Below are 20652 nucleotides of genomic sequence, written 5' to 3' on the forward strand. Positions count from 1 at the left end.
ACAACACAGGCATTTCAGTGGGCCCATTGTCCAACAAAGTGTGTTCAAAAATATTCAAATTAGAACCACGAAATAATAATTATTATACACTCCAGGATATTTACCTGAGTTGCAGTTATTAGAAATAAATTTTAAACAGTTCAATGATTGTATCAAATGTCCTTTAATAATTAATCAGGTGATTGGGTGATTCCTAAAGAAGTTTTGCACACCTACTTGGCAAACCAATAGGAAATTTATAACTATTACCATGACGCAAACCCTGATTATTTATGTAAGTTGGTACGCTTAATTGATGCTCGATAATGTTGAAAGTCTTCAAAAAGCTCTTAAACCGATGCCCCTCTTAAAAGACATTTCTACGAGTTGCCTCTCATTTTCCTAGAACGGGCCGACGATTTCATTTGACCTAAAGCCCGAATTCTTTGTAGATAAACGCAATTTCATACTTTGAATTGCAATAAGGTTATGCTGGCGCTACTAGAACCATATTTCCGCTTGAAACTCCACGGAAATCTAATGAACATTTCAATGTTTTGCGTTTGTCCAAGCCCATGTAGCAATACCGTTTTCCTCTTTTTCTGCAGGTACCCGCAAAGTCCATTGCATCAAAGGTAGTGCAAAAAAGCCATCAAAAAGAAAACTAATATTTCTCCGGTACTTTAATCAGTCGAACCACTCTTTTCATAACAATAAATATTTCCTAAAAAAATAAAACGAACAATGCCGCAAATAAAATGAATCCCGCCCCATTATGCCCATTCTTTCATAAACCAAGGCGACACCACCCCAGCAATAAAATTTTACCCTAGATGGAACACGCCCCGTAGTTTTATAACACCCTCACCTTTGGTTATAAATAATGGCTAAAGTGTCCATCCCTCATTGTTCTGTGCAAATTCTTCTGATGACAGCAAGCCATCACAAGATTAAGTGTAGCTTATGCAAAGTGTCCTCTCGAAACATGAATCTCTGGGTTGTTCTGGTGCTCGTTAGTGAAGTGTTGGCAAGGGCTATTCACGATGAAATTGAAATGCATTCTAGTTATCCTGGGATGCAGCAAGTAAGTATTTAGTATTTTTTAATATTACACTTCCAGAATTTTCTTAGAAGTAATACATTTTAAATACTTTTTAAATGGCTCACTGGTTGGGAAAATATCTGGGGATAAGACTGTAGGTCTTTAAATTTACCGCCGATTTTCAAACAGAGAGCGGATGTTTTGGAAAAATTCATTAAAAATTATGTATCAGGTTGGTCCATATATTTAGACAGCGCCTACTACTTTCGTTATATAAATAGAAAGAAAAACTTTAAATACAAAAATTGTAGGATTTATCCTAGATCGCCAGAAAATGTTATATAACATAACAGGTAAATATTGCAAAGTTAAAACAGGACATAAAGCCGGAACATCCTGTATATTTTATATAAAACTATAACACGTTGACATTTGCTTTAGCAGTTTTTACGATATTTGCGCTTAAAAATCAGGATTATATTGTTTTTCTAAATTGCAGTTGCCATGAATAAACAGATGGACCAAACGTCATTAGTAATTATTATTCAGTGCCACCCATAAATTCCGCATCATATGGGATTTTTTTAATTTATGAATTTGGGCAAATTTAAACTTTGTGTTCGGATTGTGCTTCACAAATGATGAGAACTGATATACAAATCAAAAAACAAATGACAGTCTATAACAGTCAAAATACAATTTTTTTCCAAAAAAAATCAAAATCTACTATTATTTCTCAAAATTTTGAAAAATCGCAGAGGGACAAGTGTCTTAGTTTCTTATTTTCAACTTAATCGGGCTTTCATAAATTTTTTAAAATATTTTTTACATTTCCGAGATATTCAAATCGGTCAACAATCTTATAAAACTAATTATAGTACATTAAAGCAATGGTCTGATAGAGTATTCATTAGTTAAAATTGTACGAAATGCATTTTTTTACGGAAAATATTCAAGTTATCTTATTGTGGCATTTTTATGAAGTTGACTGATAGAGAATTAAATATACAAGCAAACAATTATTCTCATAAAGTTGATGACGATTTGAATTCCTTGGAAATGCAGATACAAAAACATTTTTAAAAAATAAAAGTCGTCAAATGAGAATTGGCATATAGGTAGAAAATAAGAAACTAAGAAACTTGTTCCTTTGCGATGTTTCAAAATTTTGAGGAATAATGGTAGATTTTGCTCAATGTCCACCATCTTCGCGGATACAAAGATTTATACAACATTATTAACAAGATATTACAAGTAAATTAAATTAACTCTTTGCGCATAACTTCTTGATCGCCTCTAAGATAATTTTTTGCCTCTTGAATACGTTGCCACAATTCTTCTCCATTGTTTTCAAGTGTATTATTTTTATTATTATTTTTATTATTGATTTATTACTCATCAATCCCAATGTTCACCTTTTCCTTTCTATAGGTCGCTCAGAATCGAGTCGTCCATTCCAGTTAGACCGAATAGTTCAGATATCTATAAATTTATCTTTCAGCGTATTCAGAAAAATTTAAGGCGTCAGTTGAATTTTTCTGTTTTTCTTATATAGATATTCAAAAATTTAATGTTTCTTTATGCGTATGCTCTATATAAACTCTCAAACCTTCCTATAGGTTTCTCCAGGTAAAAATTCCAAACTAAAATAACTTTTTTCTATTTATAGAGCATTCGGAAAGTAATTTTTTCAAACATGTAACAACCTGATCAGGGACTTGTTTACTCAACTCTTATCTTGGAGGACGCTTTGGATTTGTCGACCCTAAACTTTTTTCTCCTTTGGCGATGAAATTGTAGAATCTTACAGACGTGTCGTTATTTTCAGTTGCTCAATACTTCAGATACTGACGTCATGAGCAGTGTTCAAAGTGGGATGGAATTAGCCATAGAACACTGCCAAAAAGCATTTAAATGGGATCGCTGGAATTGTCCTCGAGAGGAATTTGAAAGGTAAGATTTTTAACTGACTTAAAATACAGGGCACCCGAAATATCGTACGGAACTGTTGTTTTCTTCTTCGACAAATTTAATGCATCCTGGGCAGTATCATAGGTTAAATATAAAAAAAATGAAAGGGAAAATAAACATAATAAATAATAATAAATATAAGTTAAAAAAATAATTAAAAAACGGTAATATATATTTTTTTCTTTTTAGGAAAACTATACAGGTTGCCAGTAGAGAAACCGCTTTTGTTAAGGCGATCATTGCGGCCGGCATCGTGCATGCCGTAACAAAAAACTGCTCTAAAGGTAAATGAATTTTACTCATTTATGATCATAGAATATACGGTAGTTTTGAGGATCGTATAATACAAACACACTTTAAATGGGCGAAAAATGCATTGGTGCCATTTATGGGTGTTGTCTGCCCTAATATAATTAGTTTCAGCAATTTACAAGGCTGTTCGCAATGCCCTTAGTTTGGGATTGTGACAGACCGGAACTATATCAAAGGGCCGGACTGTTATTCAAAGAATCTCAGCCTAAAAGCCGAAGGCCATGACGAGAGCTAATTTAGCTACACCTCATCAGCTTTGTTAACAGTGTTTTTTTTTTTTGGTATTGCGTAGGTGAACTTGCAGACTGCGGTTGCAATCCCAACTACCCTTCGTCACATTATGAAGAATACAAAAAAATTGGCCAATCCAACTCCTTAGCCAGCAAAAAGAGTACTCCACCTCCGGTAAAATGGTCTTGGGGTGGTTGCTCTGATGACACCTCTTTTGGAGTGATTGTTGCCAAAAGTCTTCTGGAGATACCTTTGAATGTGGATCCAAACGTTTCTTCATATATTAACACGCACAATTATAAAATCGGAGAAGAGGTCATATTCTAGACCTTTTTTAAAATCCTTTAAAACTAATAAATTGCATTAGGTAGTGAAACAAACCATGAAGAGAAAGTGCCGTTGCCATGGGGTATCTGGAAGCTGCTCGCTTCAAACTTGTTGGCTGCAGCAAGCAGATTTCCAAGATGTGGCTAAAAAATTGAAGGAGCGCTACAAGAAGGCGAAAAGGGTCACGTATGAATTCGTAGCAAACTCACTGGCAGTGGTTAACACTATCAATAATAAAAGGAAGGAGAAGAAGCAAATGGACTCATTCTCAGTGCTGGTGTACATGGATGAGAGTCCGGATTATTGCGTATCGGATCCATCAAACAGTAAGTAACAATTTGAGTATTCGCCAAAGTAAACAAAGTTAAATGGTATAAGTAAAATTTTATTCATACTCTTCTATACAGGGTGGCCCATCGAAAACTTTCCACCGAAATTTTCAGTCTTATGATGTAGAAAACAGGAAAATTCTCGGACCCATCAACTTTAATTTGAAAGGGGTCATATTTCTTTGGTACAATCATTTCTCAGGTTTAATCTTCAAGTGGGGGTGACTTTCACCCTAAAACTCTTAAGCGAAAAAGGGTATCACGTTATATATCATTTTAAAAGGCATTAAATTACCTTTTCAATGCCACCTTATTTTTTAATTTAATTTGGATGGTCAGTTTTTGAAAAATTAAGGTTTAAAAACGATGTTATCTTAAGAATGTAACAAAACTAATAAGGAATGTTTTTACTAAATAAGTCAAAAAAACGAATCAAACCTTTATTCCTATCTAAACATTAAGAATTTTAACTAGTCCAGTGTTTTATTTACTTTTATAAACGCTATAAATTCGTTTTAAAATAATTCAAGAAAATGTTTTGCCAGAGGGGCTTCAAATTTATTTAATGAACCACATTTTGATAAACACGTGTCCCACACTTTCGTACGCAGTTTGGTTACAAGATTTCAGGAAACTGAATCCGTGGAAACAAAAAAACTGCAGGAGCTACAAAAAGAAAGCTGAAAAATTACTGAAATTAGAAAACTCTGTAGATTGGTAACAAAGCGTTTGCGGATCTATGTTTATATGAACTTTTAGTCATAAAATGAGATAAAGTATTACCTCGCGCCGTATGTATATAATATTTAGGGACACTCTGTATAGTAAAAAAATCATTTTTAGGCCGACCAGGGACAAAAGGTAGAACGTGTTCTAAGGGACAAAATGATGGAACTACACGCTCAGAGAAGAGGAGTTGCAAGGTTTTGTGTAAACAATGTGGTCATAAGGTAAGGAAAGAAAAGAAGATAGTGACGAAAAGGTGCAACTGCAAATTTGAGTGGTGTTGTGCAGTAAAGTGCGATATGTGCTCCGAAAAGGTGGAGGAGTACTTTTGTTATTGAATTTTGAACTATTAAATAATATCAGTTTGGACATATAATTTTTTTTAACTTAATATTTATTTTTAACATTGAATATCTTTAGATTTGTTGTATTTTTATAAATATATGTATAGTATCTTGTGATAGAGCATTTGAACGCTAAATTTACGTAATAAGTAAGTAAATTATAAATATGTTTATATACACCCAAAAACTACTAATTTCTCTGCATCACGTGTCTCCTCCTCCTCCTTTGATGAATATACACCCCAGGTTCATCGAATCCTTGATATCCATAATGCTCTTGGGCCAGATTTGATGTATAATGGTTGAATACTCCTCCTCCATTTATTCGGCTTCTAAATATGTTCAGAATCGTAATTATTCCTGCAATAACCCCGGTAAACAAGCCTTTAGCCAGTAAAATTTTGATGATTATGAGCATCCCTGGGATTAAAGCAGAAGAAACTAGGAACGGTATTACTAGCAACGGTAGGAGTCTTTGCATCATACCTTCTCCTTGGTTGGGGGATTTGTGCTCCCTGGAAAGCCCTGTGAAAAAAGAAAAATAATGTAGTTGTTTTATATTAAAACTTCTGGAGAATTTTGATCTCATTGAGTAGTTTACAACTTTAAAAATGACGATAGTCAGTGTCAGCTCTCGGTGTTAATGCTTTATTTTAGGGTCAATGTAGGATGTTCGTTTAATAGCCTTTCGAAGTCCCATGAGTTTATTTGTGATTTCATAATATAAACAATCATGGGTATGTGCGTACAGGGTGTTTTAAAACGTGTGTCGGAAAATGAAGGGTTTTTTTTTGGCTCATTTTAAGGAAAAAAAATCCTATTAACATGGATTCGCAAACGAACCGTTTTCGAGATACATGGTGTCAAAAAACAGTTTTTTTTTTTCAGTTTTTTGACGATATCTCAGGAATCGTTTCAGATACAGAAGTCACATTTTGTACACCTATTATCATTAATATTAGTTACGTTTTGAGCACTACTTCAATTTTTCCCCATATTCCAGAGGCGGAGATTTTAGGCTTGTGTGAGATTTTTTGTTCCTAATTTTTTTACGCCACTGGGAAAATTAGAATTTTAGAGGCCCGTTTTATACCGCCAATATATTCTACCCAAAAGAGGTACTCATGGTCAAAAGCTCTAATGCGAATCATTATCGAGAAAAATGACATTTTGTGATGAAAAACGTGTAAAAAATTAGCAATATGGCTTACATATGAGTTAGGAAGGAAGAAATTTCATTTTTATTCATTTTGGCGTAAAATAATGTCGTATTTATCTTCAACGTTAATGGAATTGTTAATTATTTCAGGAAAGCCTGCATTAATGGCTAATTGCCTGAGTGTTTAGTACGTCTTGCCATAGTTTTGGTGTTATGGAAGGAACTTGTTCGCCTTTAAACATTTTGCAACTGTTTCTTATTTGTAGTTTCTGAATAATATCTTTTATGTTGATGCCTAAATTTTCTACTACTAATAAAGTGATATTCAGTTCATTTTCTTCTCGTAAGACCCTCTTTTTTCGACTTTCCTTTTCATAATTAACACTTCCTGTTCGTTTAAAACGTTTCTTTAGGATTTCTAGGCTGCTTACATCAGGATGTCCTTTATTAGGAATTCGTTATGCATAAACCCAAGATGTTAATGAACAATTTTCATCACATGAACCAATTATTTCATTTTGATGGCCAGTTTTAAAATAAACAGATTATGAAGACACGGAAAACCGTAAATGAGCTGTTAAAACTTAAAACAAAAAAACATCGAATCCATGGCAACGCATGATTAACACTCAGGCATTTAATCATGAATGCACGTTTTTCTGAAATAATTAATAATTTAATTAACATTTAAGATAAATATAACATTATTTTATATTAAAAATAAAGAGAACTGAATTTCCTTTCGTCCTGGGTCATAAAAAACCCATCAGCCTATTTAAAAAAATTAAAAAAATTAATGTTGAAAAGGTGAAAATTAAAGTTGTTATTGTGAACACCCTGCATGTTTTTTTGACTAAATGAGTATTCGTGCCTGCTCACGTAATCTTCACACGAGAATCCATCCTAAAATTATCGAAATTTAACTTAAGCTAACTGCAATATTAATTTTTTATGAGACACTGCAAGTGTCTAAAATTTATTTTAAAATGTAATAGCTTCAAGTCACTACATCCCGGGGTAAAAACCGTCTAGGAACTAATGTAGAATCAAGAGAGGATTCCATCACGCATTCCATTACGCGAAAAAGATGCAGGTGGTCCCATTTAAAAAAATGACACTTTATGATGCCCCACTTTTTTGGGACGCCATGTAGGATTGTTACTAACTTGAAAATTACCTTCATTAGGCTCATATACATCCCCATAATTGATTTCTTTATAAAATCACAGATAAACTCATAGGAGTTCGAAGGGTTGTTAAATGGACGTCCTGTGTTGCTTCTGGCTTAAACAGTGATAAAATCTGAACTGTTCTTGTGATCTAGTTTCTACATTTAAAAATGTTTTTTTTTAAATGTAGTTAGTGATTTGCAGAAAATGAAAGGGAGGGGAAGGGGGGTGGATAAACAAATTTTCTTCCTCGCCCAAAACAAATAATTTAAGTATATTACTAATGGAGAAAAGCGTTTTCCTACCAATATTGGCTAAGCTCAGATACTTCAACTTAATCGTTCTCAAGTCATATAAATTATTGGTACACTCTAAACTCTCTAACCTGAACTACCCTGAATACGCTTGAGTTAACCCGAAATAGCCTGAAACTCCTTCGTATCCCTTCGCAAGAAGAATTATATTAAAATCAGAGGAATAAACTATTCGAGAAAGCTAAAATTATTTTCATAAAATCCACGAATGGCCTCAGAAGCTTTTAAATATGTTTATAAAAATTTCTTTTACTTCAAATTAATTCGCGTTAACTTCGAGATATAACCAAAACACCACGATGCAGGTTGTGCTTATGAGAATGGCTACATACCTTTACCATCCATTGCACTCTCATCCCCCATTATATTCACCATAACACTGGCATCTGCATTTTTTTTCAAATCATCTGTATCTCCCCCAAAACAACCAGTTAATTGTACAATAAAGAACGTTAGCCCTATCAAACAAACGTAATCAGTGGGGGCTGTTAGGTTTGTGACACTATTCACCATTACAAGCTCTTTCGCTTCTAATGCTTTGTTTACATATTATTTGTAACAAAAAATATTAATACGGAAAATTAGAATGAAGAGAGGTCAAGCCATCTACTGCGGTCTTGCTCGACATCTGAACTGGTTTACACTCAAGAAATAACGCGCTTCGTACTGTTCTCAAGGAAAAGTGGTAAGAACCGCAATAGCCGGCAAACAGAAGAACCAACGGATTGTGAAAAACAGGAGTAAATGATATAAATTATAACACGTTTCAACGGATATTAAATCGTCTAAAAACATGTCGAGGTTCAAATGCTAGTCAAAAACTGAGAAAAATCCAGTGAAATTTTTCAGTTTTCGACTTTTTTAAAATAGCTAAAGCAGACTTAGATAGTTGTAATCAAGACGTCAATGTAGGGGAACGCTGGGTAGCATGGGTCACTCAAGGAAAAATTTAAATAAAAAAATATTTTTGATTAAAATCAGTTATTAGCGATAAAAATCTTATTTTGACCTACATCTCTTTAAGTGCTAAAAATTTATAATAATAGCTCTAGTTTCTTAAGTACATATATTCTTACCTGTAATGATTCGGAATGATAGGGAAAGTATCGAGGCAACAACTTGTAGGGGCACAAACAAACAAAAATTATTCATACTGAATAGACTCACTAAAATCAACAATCTCTTTGCACATGACAGAATTATGTTGTCGGCAACGGCTGGACCGTGTTTGGTGCTGGTACCTGCCGGAGAATCATTGAAAGACCAACAGGTTCGTATTTCCAGTCGGCCCGTACTGCCCATCGTTCCCCTATTCCTTCACTTGACGATTAATGCAAATTTGCTTTCATTGAAGTGTTTTGTTCTTGTATATGTGACCCCATTTTAAATAAACACCTATTCAATCTAATTTTGCCCATTGAGAAAATCTAGGGCGATTAAATCTTGATACAACAGAGTAGGTAGGCAATTATCCTAATTAATTAACGGTCAGAAAGGACCAAAGTCACTAACGGTCAAAGTCATGGAACTTTTCCTTATTTAGAATCTCGTAAAAACTAATGAAATTTCTGAGTTCGTTTAAAAAAAGGCTGAACACTGATCAGCATGATAAAGGAAGAAACTACAGGGACGTTACTGCAATTGACCCTAAAAAGATCTCTTTAAACTCTCGCTAACTATAAATATTTTTAGATACCTAAAGGCCTTACGCACAACCGGAACTGCTACCATTTTCATCTAACCACGAATTCCTATAAATAATACCAAGGTATTACAGCTCTTGAACTTGTTTGAAATAGTACCATGTCTTCAGTATGCCGCCTGCCTCCTTTCGCCGCAAATGCCGTGTCAAGCTCGAGCTAATGAGCTAGAATCAACGCCTTGCAGTAATGGAAAATGCCGGTCATTATCTAATAAAGTTCTGTGTAATTTTGATGATTATCGAAGACATTTCTTGTGACGAAGGTGTTTTGCATCTAAAATTGACCAACTGTTCCACCCATCTCCGGCTACACGATGTATCGCGGAAAAATCTGCAAGATCCACGATTTGGGGGTAAGTTTGAGCAATATTCTATTAAAATTTTTCGAATTTCTCTGTTGTAGAATCCCGATCAAACAGCAAACACCAAGGTGACAGTATTCTCTCCAGGTTGATCCCAATGTTAGCCACCCCTTTCCTGATTCAGACAACTTTCCTGCCGATGGTACTCTTGGGGATGAAATTTTTACTCATTCAAAGCATTTTTCTTGGGAAGTTGGCGATTATATTTGGATTAGTGAATTTGCTCAGGAGTAGAGTGGAAGACCAACAGGGACAATTTTATAGTCATAACATTCATACTGGACATTCATAATTTTATTGGAAAGAGTGCAATGTTATTTTAGTGTAGATATTTATTATGCTTGAAGATGAGTAGTGTAAATAAAACTGTACTTTTGCAAACGAGTCGTATCTCATCGCACTGTGCAAATATATTGAATCTCAAAATAACGGAGAGAAGCGATTTGAGAAAAATCTAACTGGTTTGACTTGATTTTCAAGCTGTTTGACGATTCAAAAATCTAGGCAAACTCAAATTCTATACTAGAAACTTGACCTATCAAGTCAATATTAAGTCAAGTACAGAGTAATTCAAATTTACTGCTGCCCATTAGGATCTCGAAAACAATAAGAGATACGAGGTCGGTTAAATCGGGGCAAAGTTGCACATTTTCGAGCTTTGTTAAATGCCGTTTTAAAATATAAAATATTCCGATTACTTTCGAAGATAATTGAAAAAAATCGAAGTTTCCACAAATGGCTTTTATTATTTTTTTAAGTTATTTGAAGAGATTTGTTTTAGTGAATTTCACTTCCTCATGGACACTTTTGTTCCTTTCTAACATGGCGTCGTTAGGTTTTAAATGCAACGTTTCAGAATTTGGGAGCCATCTTCAACTTAATTTGTTTAATTACGGACCTGAATTTATTATTGCATTTTTGGAAAGCTTTTGATTATCTAAATTAAATGCTGTATGATACTTCTAGTAGAAATAAACGTAACAGTACAAAATACATTTTTAATAAATAAAATAATGAAATACTACTCAGACAAATATTACCATGGAAGCAATAAATTAAGTTTCAACAAGACGGCAATTTTCAGAACAACAGTAAAGCAATAAATAATTTATAACAAATGTTCGAAAATACCGCTTTCTAGCGCAGTGCACAAGTTAAATGCGTTAGTGAATATATATTAGCAATAGCAGAGATGGTATCACGACGTCTTAACGTCACAAAGGTGTTCACAATATCTCTCGCATCAAATCGATCGCAATATCTCTTGATTTATTGCAGGTCAGCGTGAATTTTGCTTTTTAGAGTTCCCTCATATGTAGAAGTCGAGGGACGATAGATCCGGAGACCTCGCAGGCCATTGAACTATTTTCAGTTTCCAATCCACTGTCTACGAAATTCTCTGTCCAGAAAATATCTCATGTGTCTTAGATTGTGTGGAGGTGCTACGTCTTGTTAAATTCAGAGAGAGCAAAGTTGTTTGACTATTAAACTGTATGTAAATTTAAACGGGCCTAATACTTCGCCGTTTAAAATCCGGCCCATACATTTAAACCAAAACCCATTTAGTTCCTGATCTGTTCCTGTTCTGGCGCCGATTCTCCATGGCCCAAATATGCTCATTATTCCGATTGAATAATCCACAATTGGTGAATTTACACTCGTCTGTTTATATTATTGAATTGAGAAAATCGTCCCTTAAATCAATTTGTTGTGTTAGCCGATTGCACTAAACTAGATGTCTTTTAACATCCCCAACAACAGCTTCTGAGATACATGAATGTTATATACAGGGTATCCGGAAATTAGTGGATTATATGGTTGAAAATTTTTAAAAAATGCTTATAAACGTATGTCCAAAAATACCTTCTAGAAGAGCTATGGCAAAGGTTTTTTTGCAATAACAGCAAAACAGTAGCAGTTAAAATCACTAAATTTGAAGTGTTGAGGTAAGTTGACACGTCGAAGAAGCTGATAAACCCCGTTTTGCACAATGTTAACCGGCATGCATTTGAGGGGGTTGAGGAAGATTTTGCTGTAACTTCTTTGGACACCAAAAATATGAATAATGCAGGTGCCTTATTTCAGGATATTTTTGATGATATTATATGTTTCACTGGCACGCACAGAATTTCTATGGTGAATGAAATAAAATCGCAATATGTCACGATATTCTTTATTTATGTAATCCATAATGTTTTTTCAAATTCAGTACGCTGTTAATAGTTTTATAATTGTTACAAAACGATTCAGTAGACTTTGACGCCTCAAAACTAACATCTTACGGAGACTTAGTTTGTTGTTTCCATGGTAACATTTTTGCCCGATTAGCGTTTCATTATTTTATTTATTGAAAATGTATTTTCCACTATTACATTTGTTATTACTACAAGTGTGACACATTATTTAATTTGGAAATCAAAGGCTTTCCAAAAATGCAATAAAAAATTCAAGTCTGTAATTAAAAAAATTAAGTTGATGAAGGTTCCCAAATTCCGAAACGTTGTATTTAGAATCTAATAACGCCATCTTATAAAGAAGCAAAAGTACCCATGAAGAAGTGAAATTCATTTAAAAAAATCTCTTCATATAACTTAAAAAAAGCTATTTGTGAAAATTTCGGTTTTTTCGATTATCTTCGGAAGTAATCGGAAGTTTTCAAATTTTAAAACGGTATTTAACAAAGCTCAAAAATGTGCAACTTTGTCCCAATTTAAGCGACCTCGTAACTTTTATGGTTTTCGAGATCCCAATGGTGAGCAGCGAATTTGAATAACCTTGTGTAGCAAAAATGTAAAATTTCCGGTTCTTGCATTCATGCATGCATGTACATATTCTTACCTTTATTGAAATCACCCCGTGGAAACCTTAAAATGACAGTAAGAAATGAAGCGATTACAGCTAATCTAGACTAACTTAAAAATCCTGAGTAGTCTAGATTTTCCATCTTAGCGAACTAACTTGAAATATTTTTTTCCTAAGAGAGAAAACCTTCATAGATACACGGTTTGGTATTCGGCAACCGGTTTATGTGAGATTCATCCCTTAAGGGGACAGTAAAACCTCCCTTCTTCTCCTTGTTTCCACTTGGGACCGCCTTTTGCATTACTTCTAGTGATGAATGGCGGCTGACTCCTCCGTGCTCTCACCCTGTCACTTGATGTTCATTATTTCTCTCTCTTTCTCATTCTTCTCCTTCTCCCTTATGATTTCCCTGACACAATCGCCGATTTTAAACCATATTGAAGTGGCAAATATGGTCTAAAATCGCCAATTTTTGTTGTTATCTGAAAAACGCGAAATTTTAGAAAAAAAAATGTTTCAGTAAAAAATACCTAATTTTTTAAATTCTGCAAATTTGTGGAAAAATGGGTGTTCAACTTAAAAAAACAAAATTGACCTTGGAATGTCCCTTAAATGACCTTGAGTAAAACGTGCATTGGACGTCCCCTTTCATAACAAGCAATGTTTGCTTTAAACTTTTTTTTATTTTAAATTAGGTTTAAATACCTTGTATTTAAAAATTCCTCTCCATACCGGCACAACGTTCAGTATGACCGACTGCAGGACACCGGCCAATATCCTCCTTTCTGTTGACCGTAGAACTGACCAGTCTGTACAGTGCCGTTCTTAATTTGGTAGTTTTTTCTACCAGGTATCCGATGTGGCTCGAAAAACTTAGGCCCTCATCGAACATAATCCCTAGGTATTTTAAGGATTTTTGAGTTTTAATTTCCCTGCTCATTACATTGATTGTCCAATCCCGAATCCCCTTTTTTTTGGTTTCAAAACATTGCTTCTGCCTTGCCTAGCACCAATTCCAAGTCTTTTTCTGTCATCCATTCCGTGTCCTTATGAATACACTCATTCGTTTCAAATTCTATAGTATATTTATGTGCTTCTGTCACTGTCAGAGATATGTTGGCCGCATATGCGCGCGCAACCTCTCTTCCTTCTCCCCCTCACTCACACCCCTATCTTCTTCCTCCCCCCTTCTCCTCATCCTCCTCAGGAAGGTGCATCTCCAGCATCCCGTTGAAGAAGATGTTCCACAGTAACGGATCCCGGATCGAACTCTGTGGTACTCCATCAGTCATCCTGAATCCTTCTCCCTCAATCAGCACGCTTCTCTCAGTCAGGTATGGATTGATCATGTTGAGCGACCTGAAATAACCTGAAGTTTCTATAAGAGAGAATCGTTTGAAGAAAACATTGTGAATTTAGGTTAGTTCAGATTAGTCGTTATATGATTAGCTTTTAATCACAACATTTTGAACTTCCTTTCATCACTAGTCATCGGGAAAGACAAAGATATTTCGAAAGTGTGAGGGTATAGTAAGTAAACTGATTGACACCGGCAATGCAACGATGCCCGATATGCCAATGCGGCAAAGGAGAACTGCACGTGGTTCACGTAATGTAGGGGCACGTAAAATTGTATAATGAATAGGCATATGTTCTTTTATAGACCTCTCGGACAAAACGTTTGCAAGTGACCTTTGTCACATTATAGCAATAGAAAGATATACAGACACAAGAGATTATTTTTTTTATCGACGATTTTTGATTTTGGAAACAACGGATTTATAAACACCAACAGCACTCTTTAATGTTGAGCTATTGGAATTAATTTCTGTTTTTCTCGAGATATTAAAAAAAAATGAGGAAAAAAGTGGGGAAAAAAAGCGTAAAAGTGTGGAATTAACACTGGCAGACATAGGGACAGCTTAATCGTGCGGCCGAAACATGCGATACGCAGGGATGAAAAGTTAGAGAACAGGAGAAAAAGAGAACTTGAAAATGAAAAAAAAATTGATGGGAGAAGCCAGGAGAGAACGAAATGATTTTGATTTCCCAGAGGCGAAAAAAGTCTTAATTCGCCCCTGGACAGATATCCCTAAAATCCCCACTGACTGTAAAAAAAGTCCTCTGTAATTAAGAGCTATTAAAAACTAGCGCAAACACGTCAAAATTTTCTTCAAGTAAAAACCATTCAATAACGGAAAAAATAAATTTAGGACATGGCTCAATCATAAAAGGCCAATGATACTCCAAAGATTGTTAGAGAATGTTTACTGTGCGCTATAGAAATTCTCTACAATACGAAAGTTTTGCAGTTTAGTAAAGTAAATGAAGGTGCAAAACATTATATATCGCTAATGACTTATTCTAAAATTAAACGTTATAAACTGTAGAAAACAGGGGCGTGTGGAACAGAATTTCCTAGTAAGAGACAATGATAACAAATAAAATCAGGGTCAAAAATTACTGGTAGCTACATGAATCAGTTACAATACTCAACAAAATCTATGACTAATCTGACCCGATTTACAAACGAGCACGAAAGTAATAATATATGCAGGTACTTACTGCCAAAAAATGAGTACTATATCTGTACCGTTTCCCAAAGAATTTAACATGCCATTGTATATGCTACGTGACAAATATGCTAAAACCATGCCTAAAAATGAAACAAATTTGACTTCTTAAGTGAGAATTTTCATTATCAAACCTAATGGCTTAGGAGTAAGGTTGCCCTCTAGAAAAAAAAAATGGTGGCGATTAAGATGTGCTTTATGAGTATGATTATACTTCAGTTCGTATTTATGTGCAGTGGAGAAGAAACTAAGAAGAGTGATTGGACTTTGCGAAGTAATTCGAGTTCGGAGAAATTTATTGGAAGAATGATAGAGGAAGGTAAGAATCCACCTATCTATTAATCGACATGTTCACATCAGTTCTAAAAACCAGAAATCACAACCTTTAGGTGCTCTTCCGGAATACCTTAAAATATTCAATTTTCAGCCACTTGTTTCTATCAATTCTGGAATTCCAAAGGCTCAGAGATGAAAAGATGAACTTTGTTCGCAATAACAAAAATTTTTAAATATTTATTTTTGTATATTTATTAATAAGTTTGCTGATGTCTTTAAACATTCAGAACGTCAACGGAAATATTATTCTTTCTTTTTTTTCAATTTAGTACAAATTTAATTTTTTTTTCATTTGTTTTTCTTCGGCCCAAAAATAAAAGTTTTTAAACGGAACGCTTTATATATTTTTGGACATTTATTAACTAGAATTTACAGGATGTAATTGCTGGTAGAGGTCAAGAAAAAATAATAACAAACTCACCAAAAGTCAAAAACATTATTTTCATAACAACAAACATTTCCTAGCAACGAACAAACTTAATTTGATTTCATTTAATAGTTTTTCGATATGCAATAAAGTGGTTTTTATTTTTTTCCTTGAAAACGAAGTAAAATACGAAATAATAATAAGCGGCGAAAACGTTACATTTTTAGCTGCTTAGCCCGAAAAAAATAGAAAACTTTTAAAAAAGTCAGTGGTGTGCATTTTTTTGTCAATATTATTCTAAGAGTTTTATTATATATATTCTAAAACTCTATTAAGTAGGACTGCCCCCCGGAACACCACTGGAACTCGCAATTATCATCTAGTTAGTGCTAACTTAGCGTCTTATTAAAATGAACGAGAGAGCCAAATTTCAACAAAATCTGCAAAAGGATCTTTGAGATATTAATAAAAAATCTTTTTTTTTACCTTTGGCACCTTGTTTCTTGAAAACTAGACTTTCAAGGACACAAGTTTATATGAACTTTTCTAATTGAATTTAGTTCAGGAATGCGCTCTTAAAACTATGGCCTATCATTAAGTAACACCCTGTATGTAGACTAGAGACTCTGAATAAATCTATACGAAATGCAAAAAAATACTTCTGCATTTTAATGATGTGTGAGTTTCAAAGGGGCGTAATTTATGTTCTCTCTATGAATAACTACAGCCAGATTTGAACTTCTTGGACGTGAAAAGAGACCAGAATAAAGGCGGCAATTTTGAAACCCACACATCTTTGCATTTTTTTGAGGTGCGCTTTGAGATTATAATTTTCAGAGCCTCATAGAGGGTTTTCCACAATTTTCCAACAAATATTTCATCCTAGATTCCTCCTTGTTTTTTGTTCGAGCCTGTCGATTTTTAAATGCAACATATTGAACATTTTGATAGCAAACCTCTTTTATAGGCCGCACTCTGGTCCACCATGCGATGAAACGATTCATGATAATACTTCCTGCCATTTTCTTCAAACTGGGAGTCGCATTTACTTTGTTAATTTTGGTGACCATTGCGTCCATCAATAACGGTAAGAAAATTACTACTTTTTCTCTACAATTGTTTCTAATCGTACAAAAACTCTTAAAAATGTCCGAATGATTTTGACCACAAAATTATCTGTTCTGAAAAGTAGAACAAACAGCCTTGAACCACGAAAAATGGGGGCAATCTGCATTTTTTGGGGTTTTCCATCAATCAGAACCGTAACATCTAGATTATCTAAAACCGCTAATTTAAGTGCGCATTTATTAGTAACGCAGTTTGCGTCTGACCGTCAAGACAGCTCATTGATCTAGTCCAAGAAGATTTCAAAGTTCCACACAATAAATGTTTCTAAATTACTTATTGTTCATGATTTTTAGGTTTTATTGGATTCCTCCTTTTGGTTGTGGGAATGAGCAGTGTTCTGGCAAGACTCCAAGAGGCCAGAAGACCACCAGCCAACTTGCCTTATATCGCTCCTTCTCCATATTTTCATCATGTGAATTTTCTGGAGAGAAGTGATAATGCAATGGGAAAAACTGTGACTGATGCTTCTGCTCCACAGCATCCAGGATATCAATACTATGTCGGTGGAAAGCCATACGGTACTCAATTAAGTCAAACTAGTTATGCATCGAAAGTTGCTTAAGTTAAATGTCTAAGATTTAATTAATAATTGAAGATTTTAGTCAGGGGCGTCACATACAGGGGAACTCCTACGTAAGTGCTCCCCTAAATTTTTCGTTTGTGATATTTTTTAATTTTTAAAATCAAATTACTGAATCGCATGTATTTTTAAGTAAAAAAGATCCTCTTATTATATTTCGTTAGGATAGACCGTTTTCCATAAAAATGGGTTTTTATGAACCGATGCACGATTACATGAACATCAAAATGCATCTTAATACACGTAGCAGGTACCCTTGTAATAGAAATATTTTTTTATTAGCCAGCGATAACAGGGCTAATATTATTAAAGATTTATCACATATTCATAACAAATGTTGAAAATTTTCTCCGTTCATCTCAATGCATCCTCTAATATTTTTCATCAGAAATTTCCATATAATAGTACATGGGTTTATAAAAATAAATTTTTTTGAAAAACGGTCTGTCCTAACGAGATTAAATAAGAGGACCTTTTGACTTAAAAATATTCGAGATTCAGTAGTTTAATTTCAAAAGTAAAGAATTTTCACAAACAAGAAAGTTAGGGCAACGTTTACCTAGGAGAACCTTTGTATGTGACGCCCCTGACTAAAATCTGCAATTAATAAGACAAAAAAAGTTTTTCCATTTCAACTTATTGTAGTATACCGAATTTCATAATTTAAACGTAAATCGTTTCGAAAATATTGCCAACAAACCATTTTCAGAGTTCCCTCTTTAAGGGGTTCTACCGCCTTTAGGAAGCAATTTTTGGAGTATGTTTATAAAAACTTTTTTTATTATTTTAATTTCTAGAATCACCTCCCGAAATATTTCAAAGTTACTTCCGGACACCCCGTATGATCAAAGAACTGTAATTTGACTATAAGGGAGCATTGGCTACTTGATAAAAAACTAAAAAATATTTTGTAGTCGTCCTTATAGGAAACTCATCAATGATCAAATTGCTTTGGAAATGGTTCTTGTAGACTGTAGACCTCAATAATCATGTAAATTATGCATGATTCATAAAGAGAGTTTTCGCATATGATCGCCTATATAGAAATCACGTGTCTGCAAGCAGCAACAAACAACGTAGAATTTACTGACCTAATTACCCACAATTTATTATTTAGACTGTTAATTCGATTCTTCATTAGATTCGTATCAGTACCATTATTGAAATTATTCAATAATGTTAGCGAAAGAGACTAATGCAATATGGAGATTAGCAATAGCAGCAGTAAACTATTAATTTAATTATTACTATAGTAGTAATAAGTATGGTCTGCGCATGTGTAGCTTCTGAGATATACATAAGTCGTTAGATAGTTCAGAAATATAATTCCATATTATATTTATAACAGACTTTACATTATATGACAATGAAAAATTTTAATATTAATACTAGAAAAACTACGTTACAAAATGATTGGCCAGCAAGTAAAACACGTTTTTTTTTAACTAGACCGGATATTTTTTTAGCGATGAACTGTTTTCTATCTGCAGTTGATTACATGTCGAAAGTATAACATACGAAAGCTGACTAACATACCTGAACGCATTAATGGAACGTTTATTTAATGATACGCTGGTGCAAGTGTGTATATTATCGAGGAAGTACAATAAATCGTGGTTTTTAGGCAATTTTCACGTTATTTATTTTTCGTAAATTTCATGTAAAAAGTGAATGACCCCTATAACGATTTCTTGTGATAATTGAAAAAATTTTAAAGCATTCTTGGAAACTTCTTGACCATTTCCCCAACACGTCCACTGGAGACCTGTTAAGATTTTAGGAGATTTTTAATGGATTTTTGGAAGTGCTTGTAATTAGCGTTCGAATAATTTTACAGATATTTTTGGCATTTCATGTTTTAAAAATCACCAATTTTTCTGTCACGCCAAACTAGTATCGCCGTATCCATCATCTACAGGGTGTCCATCTAAGAACCCCATGGACTTCTATGAGTTTATTTCTGATATCATAAAAAATCAGTTATGGGGATGTATATGAGGCCAATGAGGGAGAATTTTAAAATTGGCGATAACTCTACAGGATGTCCCAAAAAGGCAGGGCGTCATAATATGGTATAATTTTTTTTATAGAACCACCTGCATTTTTTCATGTAACATAATCCTCTTTTGATCCTGTGTTAGCTCCTAAATGGTTTTTACCCCGGGATGCAGTGACTCGAAGCTATGACATTTTAAAAGAAATTTTGGACCTTTGCAGTGCTTCATAAAAATTAATATCGGAATTAGCTTAAGTTAAATTTCGATAATTTTAGGATGGATTCTCATGAGAGGACCACCTTAGTAGACATGAATACTTATTTAGCCAAAAATCTATAGAGGGTGCTCACGATGAATCAACAAATGTAGCTTTATCTTTGTTTGTTGCAATGCGACTTGCGCGCCTAGTTATCCCGTTTTCGGGCCAACCTGATGAGACGTTGACACATATTTTCGGGAATTTTTAATATTCAATTGTCAAAATTTTTAACGGTAAATTTGCTTCTTGTGCGTTTATTGTTTTTCGATTTTTTTTTTTAGTTTATTTTCGTTCGATCTATTGATGTTCTACATTAAAATCTGTTCTTTTAAGAACAAGTATGCGAAAGAGTGCCGAAACATTTAAATAACTGATGTGAACAACTCGTTGCGTCTTTAATCCATTATTTCGAACGGGAGCGAAATAACAACGGTCCTTCATTGCCTTTAATCGCTGCGCGAGAGGTCAGTTTATTCTAGTATATTATTAAAATTGAAAAGTTAATTCAAAAAGTGGGTAAAAAATGTTCCTGAAGCGTGTAGCTGCAGCACTTAACTTGGGACATTCTACTGTTGCGACAATTTCCAAAACAATGAAATCTGGCGAATCACTCAGATCAATCAAAGAAAAGCGTAGTAGAATA

The 20652-nt window shown here is 34.1% G+C and overlaps 3 protein-coding genes across 3 annotated transcripts; 2 read left to right on the plus strand and 1 right to left on the minus strand.

Moving 5' to 3' along the window:
* The first annotated feature begins 964 nt into the window (after window positions 1-964).
* On the plus strand, window positions 965-5255 carry LOC136409121 (protein Wnt-8a-like). Its single transcript, XM_066390443.1, has 6 exons — window positions 965-1063; window positions 2850-2974; window positions 3182-3276; window positions 3597-3850; window positions 3903-4188; window positions 5035-5255. Exons 1-6 carry the CDS (start codon window positions 965-967, stop codon window positions 5253-5255), a joined length of 1080 nt encoding a protein of 359 aa, XP_066246540.1.
* Window positions 5256-5361: 106 nt separating this feature from the next.
* On the minus strand, window positions 5362-8558 carry Osi22 (Osiris 22). Its single transcript, XM_066390164.1, has 2 exons — window positions 8236-8558; window positions 5362-5786 (listed from the first exon to the last, which is right to left on the minus strand). Exons 1-2 carry the CDS (start codon window positions 8414-8416, stop codon window positions 5452-5454), a joined length of 516 nt encoding a protein of 171 aa, XP_066246261.1. The 5' UTR covers window positions 8417-8558; the 3' UTR covers window positions 5362-5451.
* Window positions 8559-15350: 6792 nt separating this feature from the next.
* LOC136409122 (uncharacterized) lies at window positions 15351-17735 on the plus strand. Its single transcript, XM_066390444.1, has 3 exons — window positions 15351-15661; window positions 17013-17132; window positions 17467-17735. Exons 1-3 carry the CDS (start codon window positions 15517-15519, stop codon window positions 17733-17735), a joined length of 534 nt encoding a protein of 177 aa, XP_066246541.1. The 5' UTR covers window positions 15351-15516.
* Window positions 17736-20652: the final 2917 nt, after the last annotated feature.

Source organism: Euwallacea similis, chromosome 5, assembly GCF_039881205.1.
Source record: "Euwallacea similis isolate ESF13 chromosome 5, ESF131.1, whole genome shotgun sequence".
In the NCBI taxonomy this organism is placed as follows: domain Eukaryota; kingdom Metazoa; phylum Arthropoda; class Insecta; order Coleoptera; family Curculionidae; genus Euwallacea; species Euwallacea similis.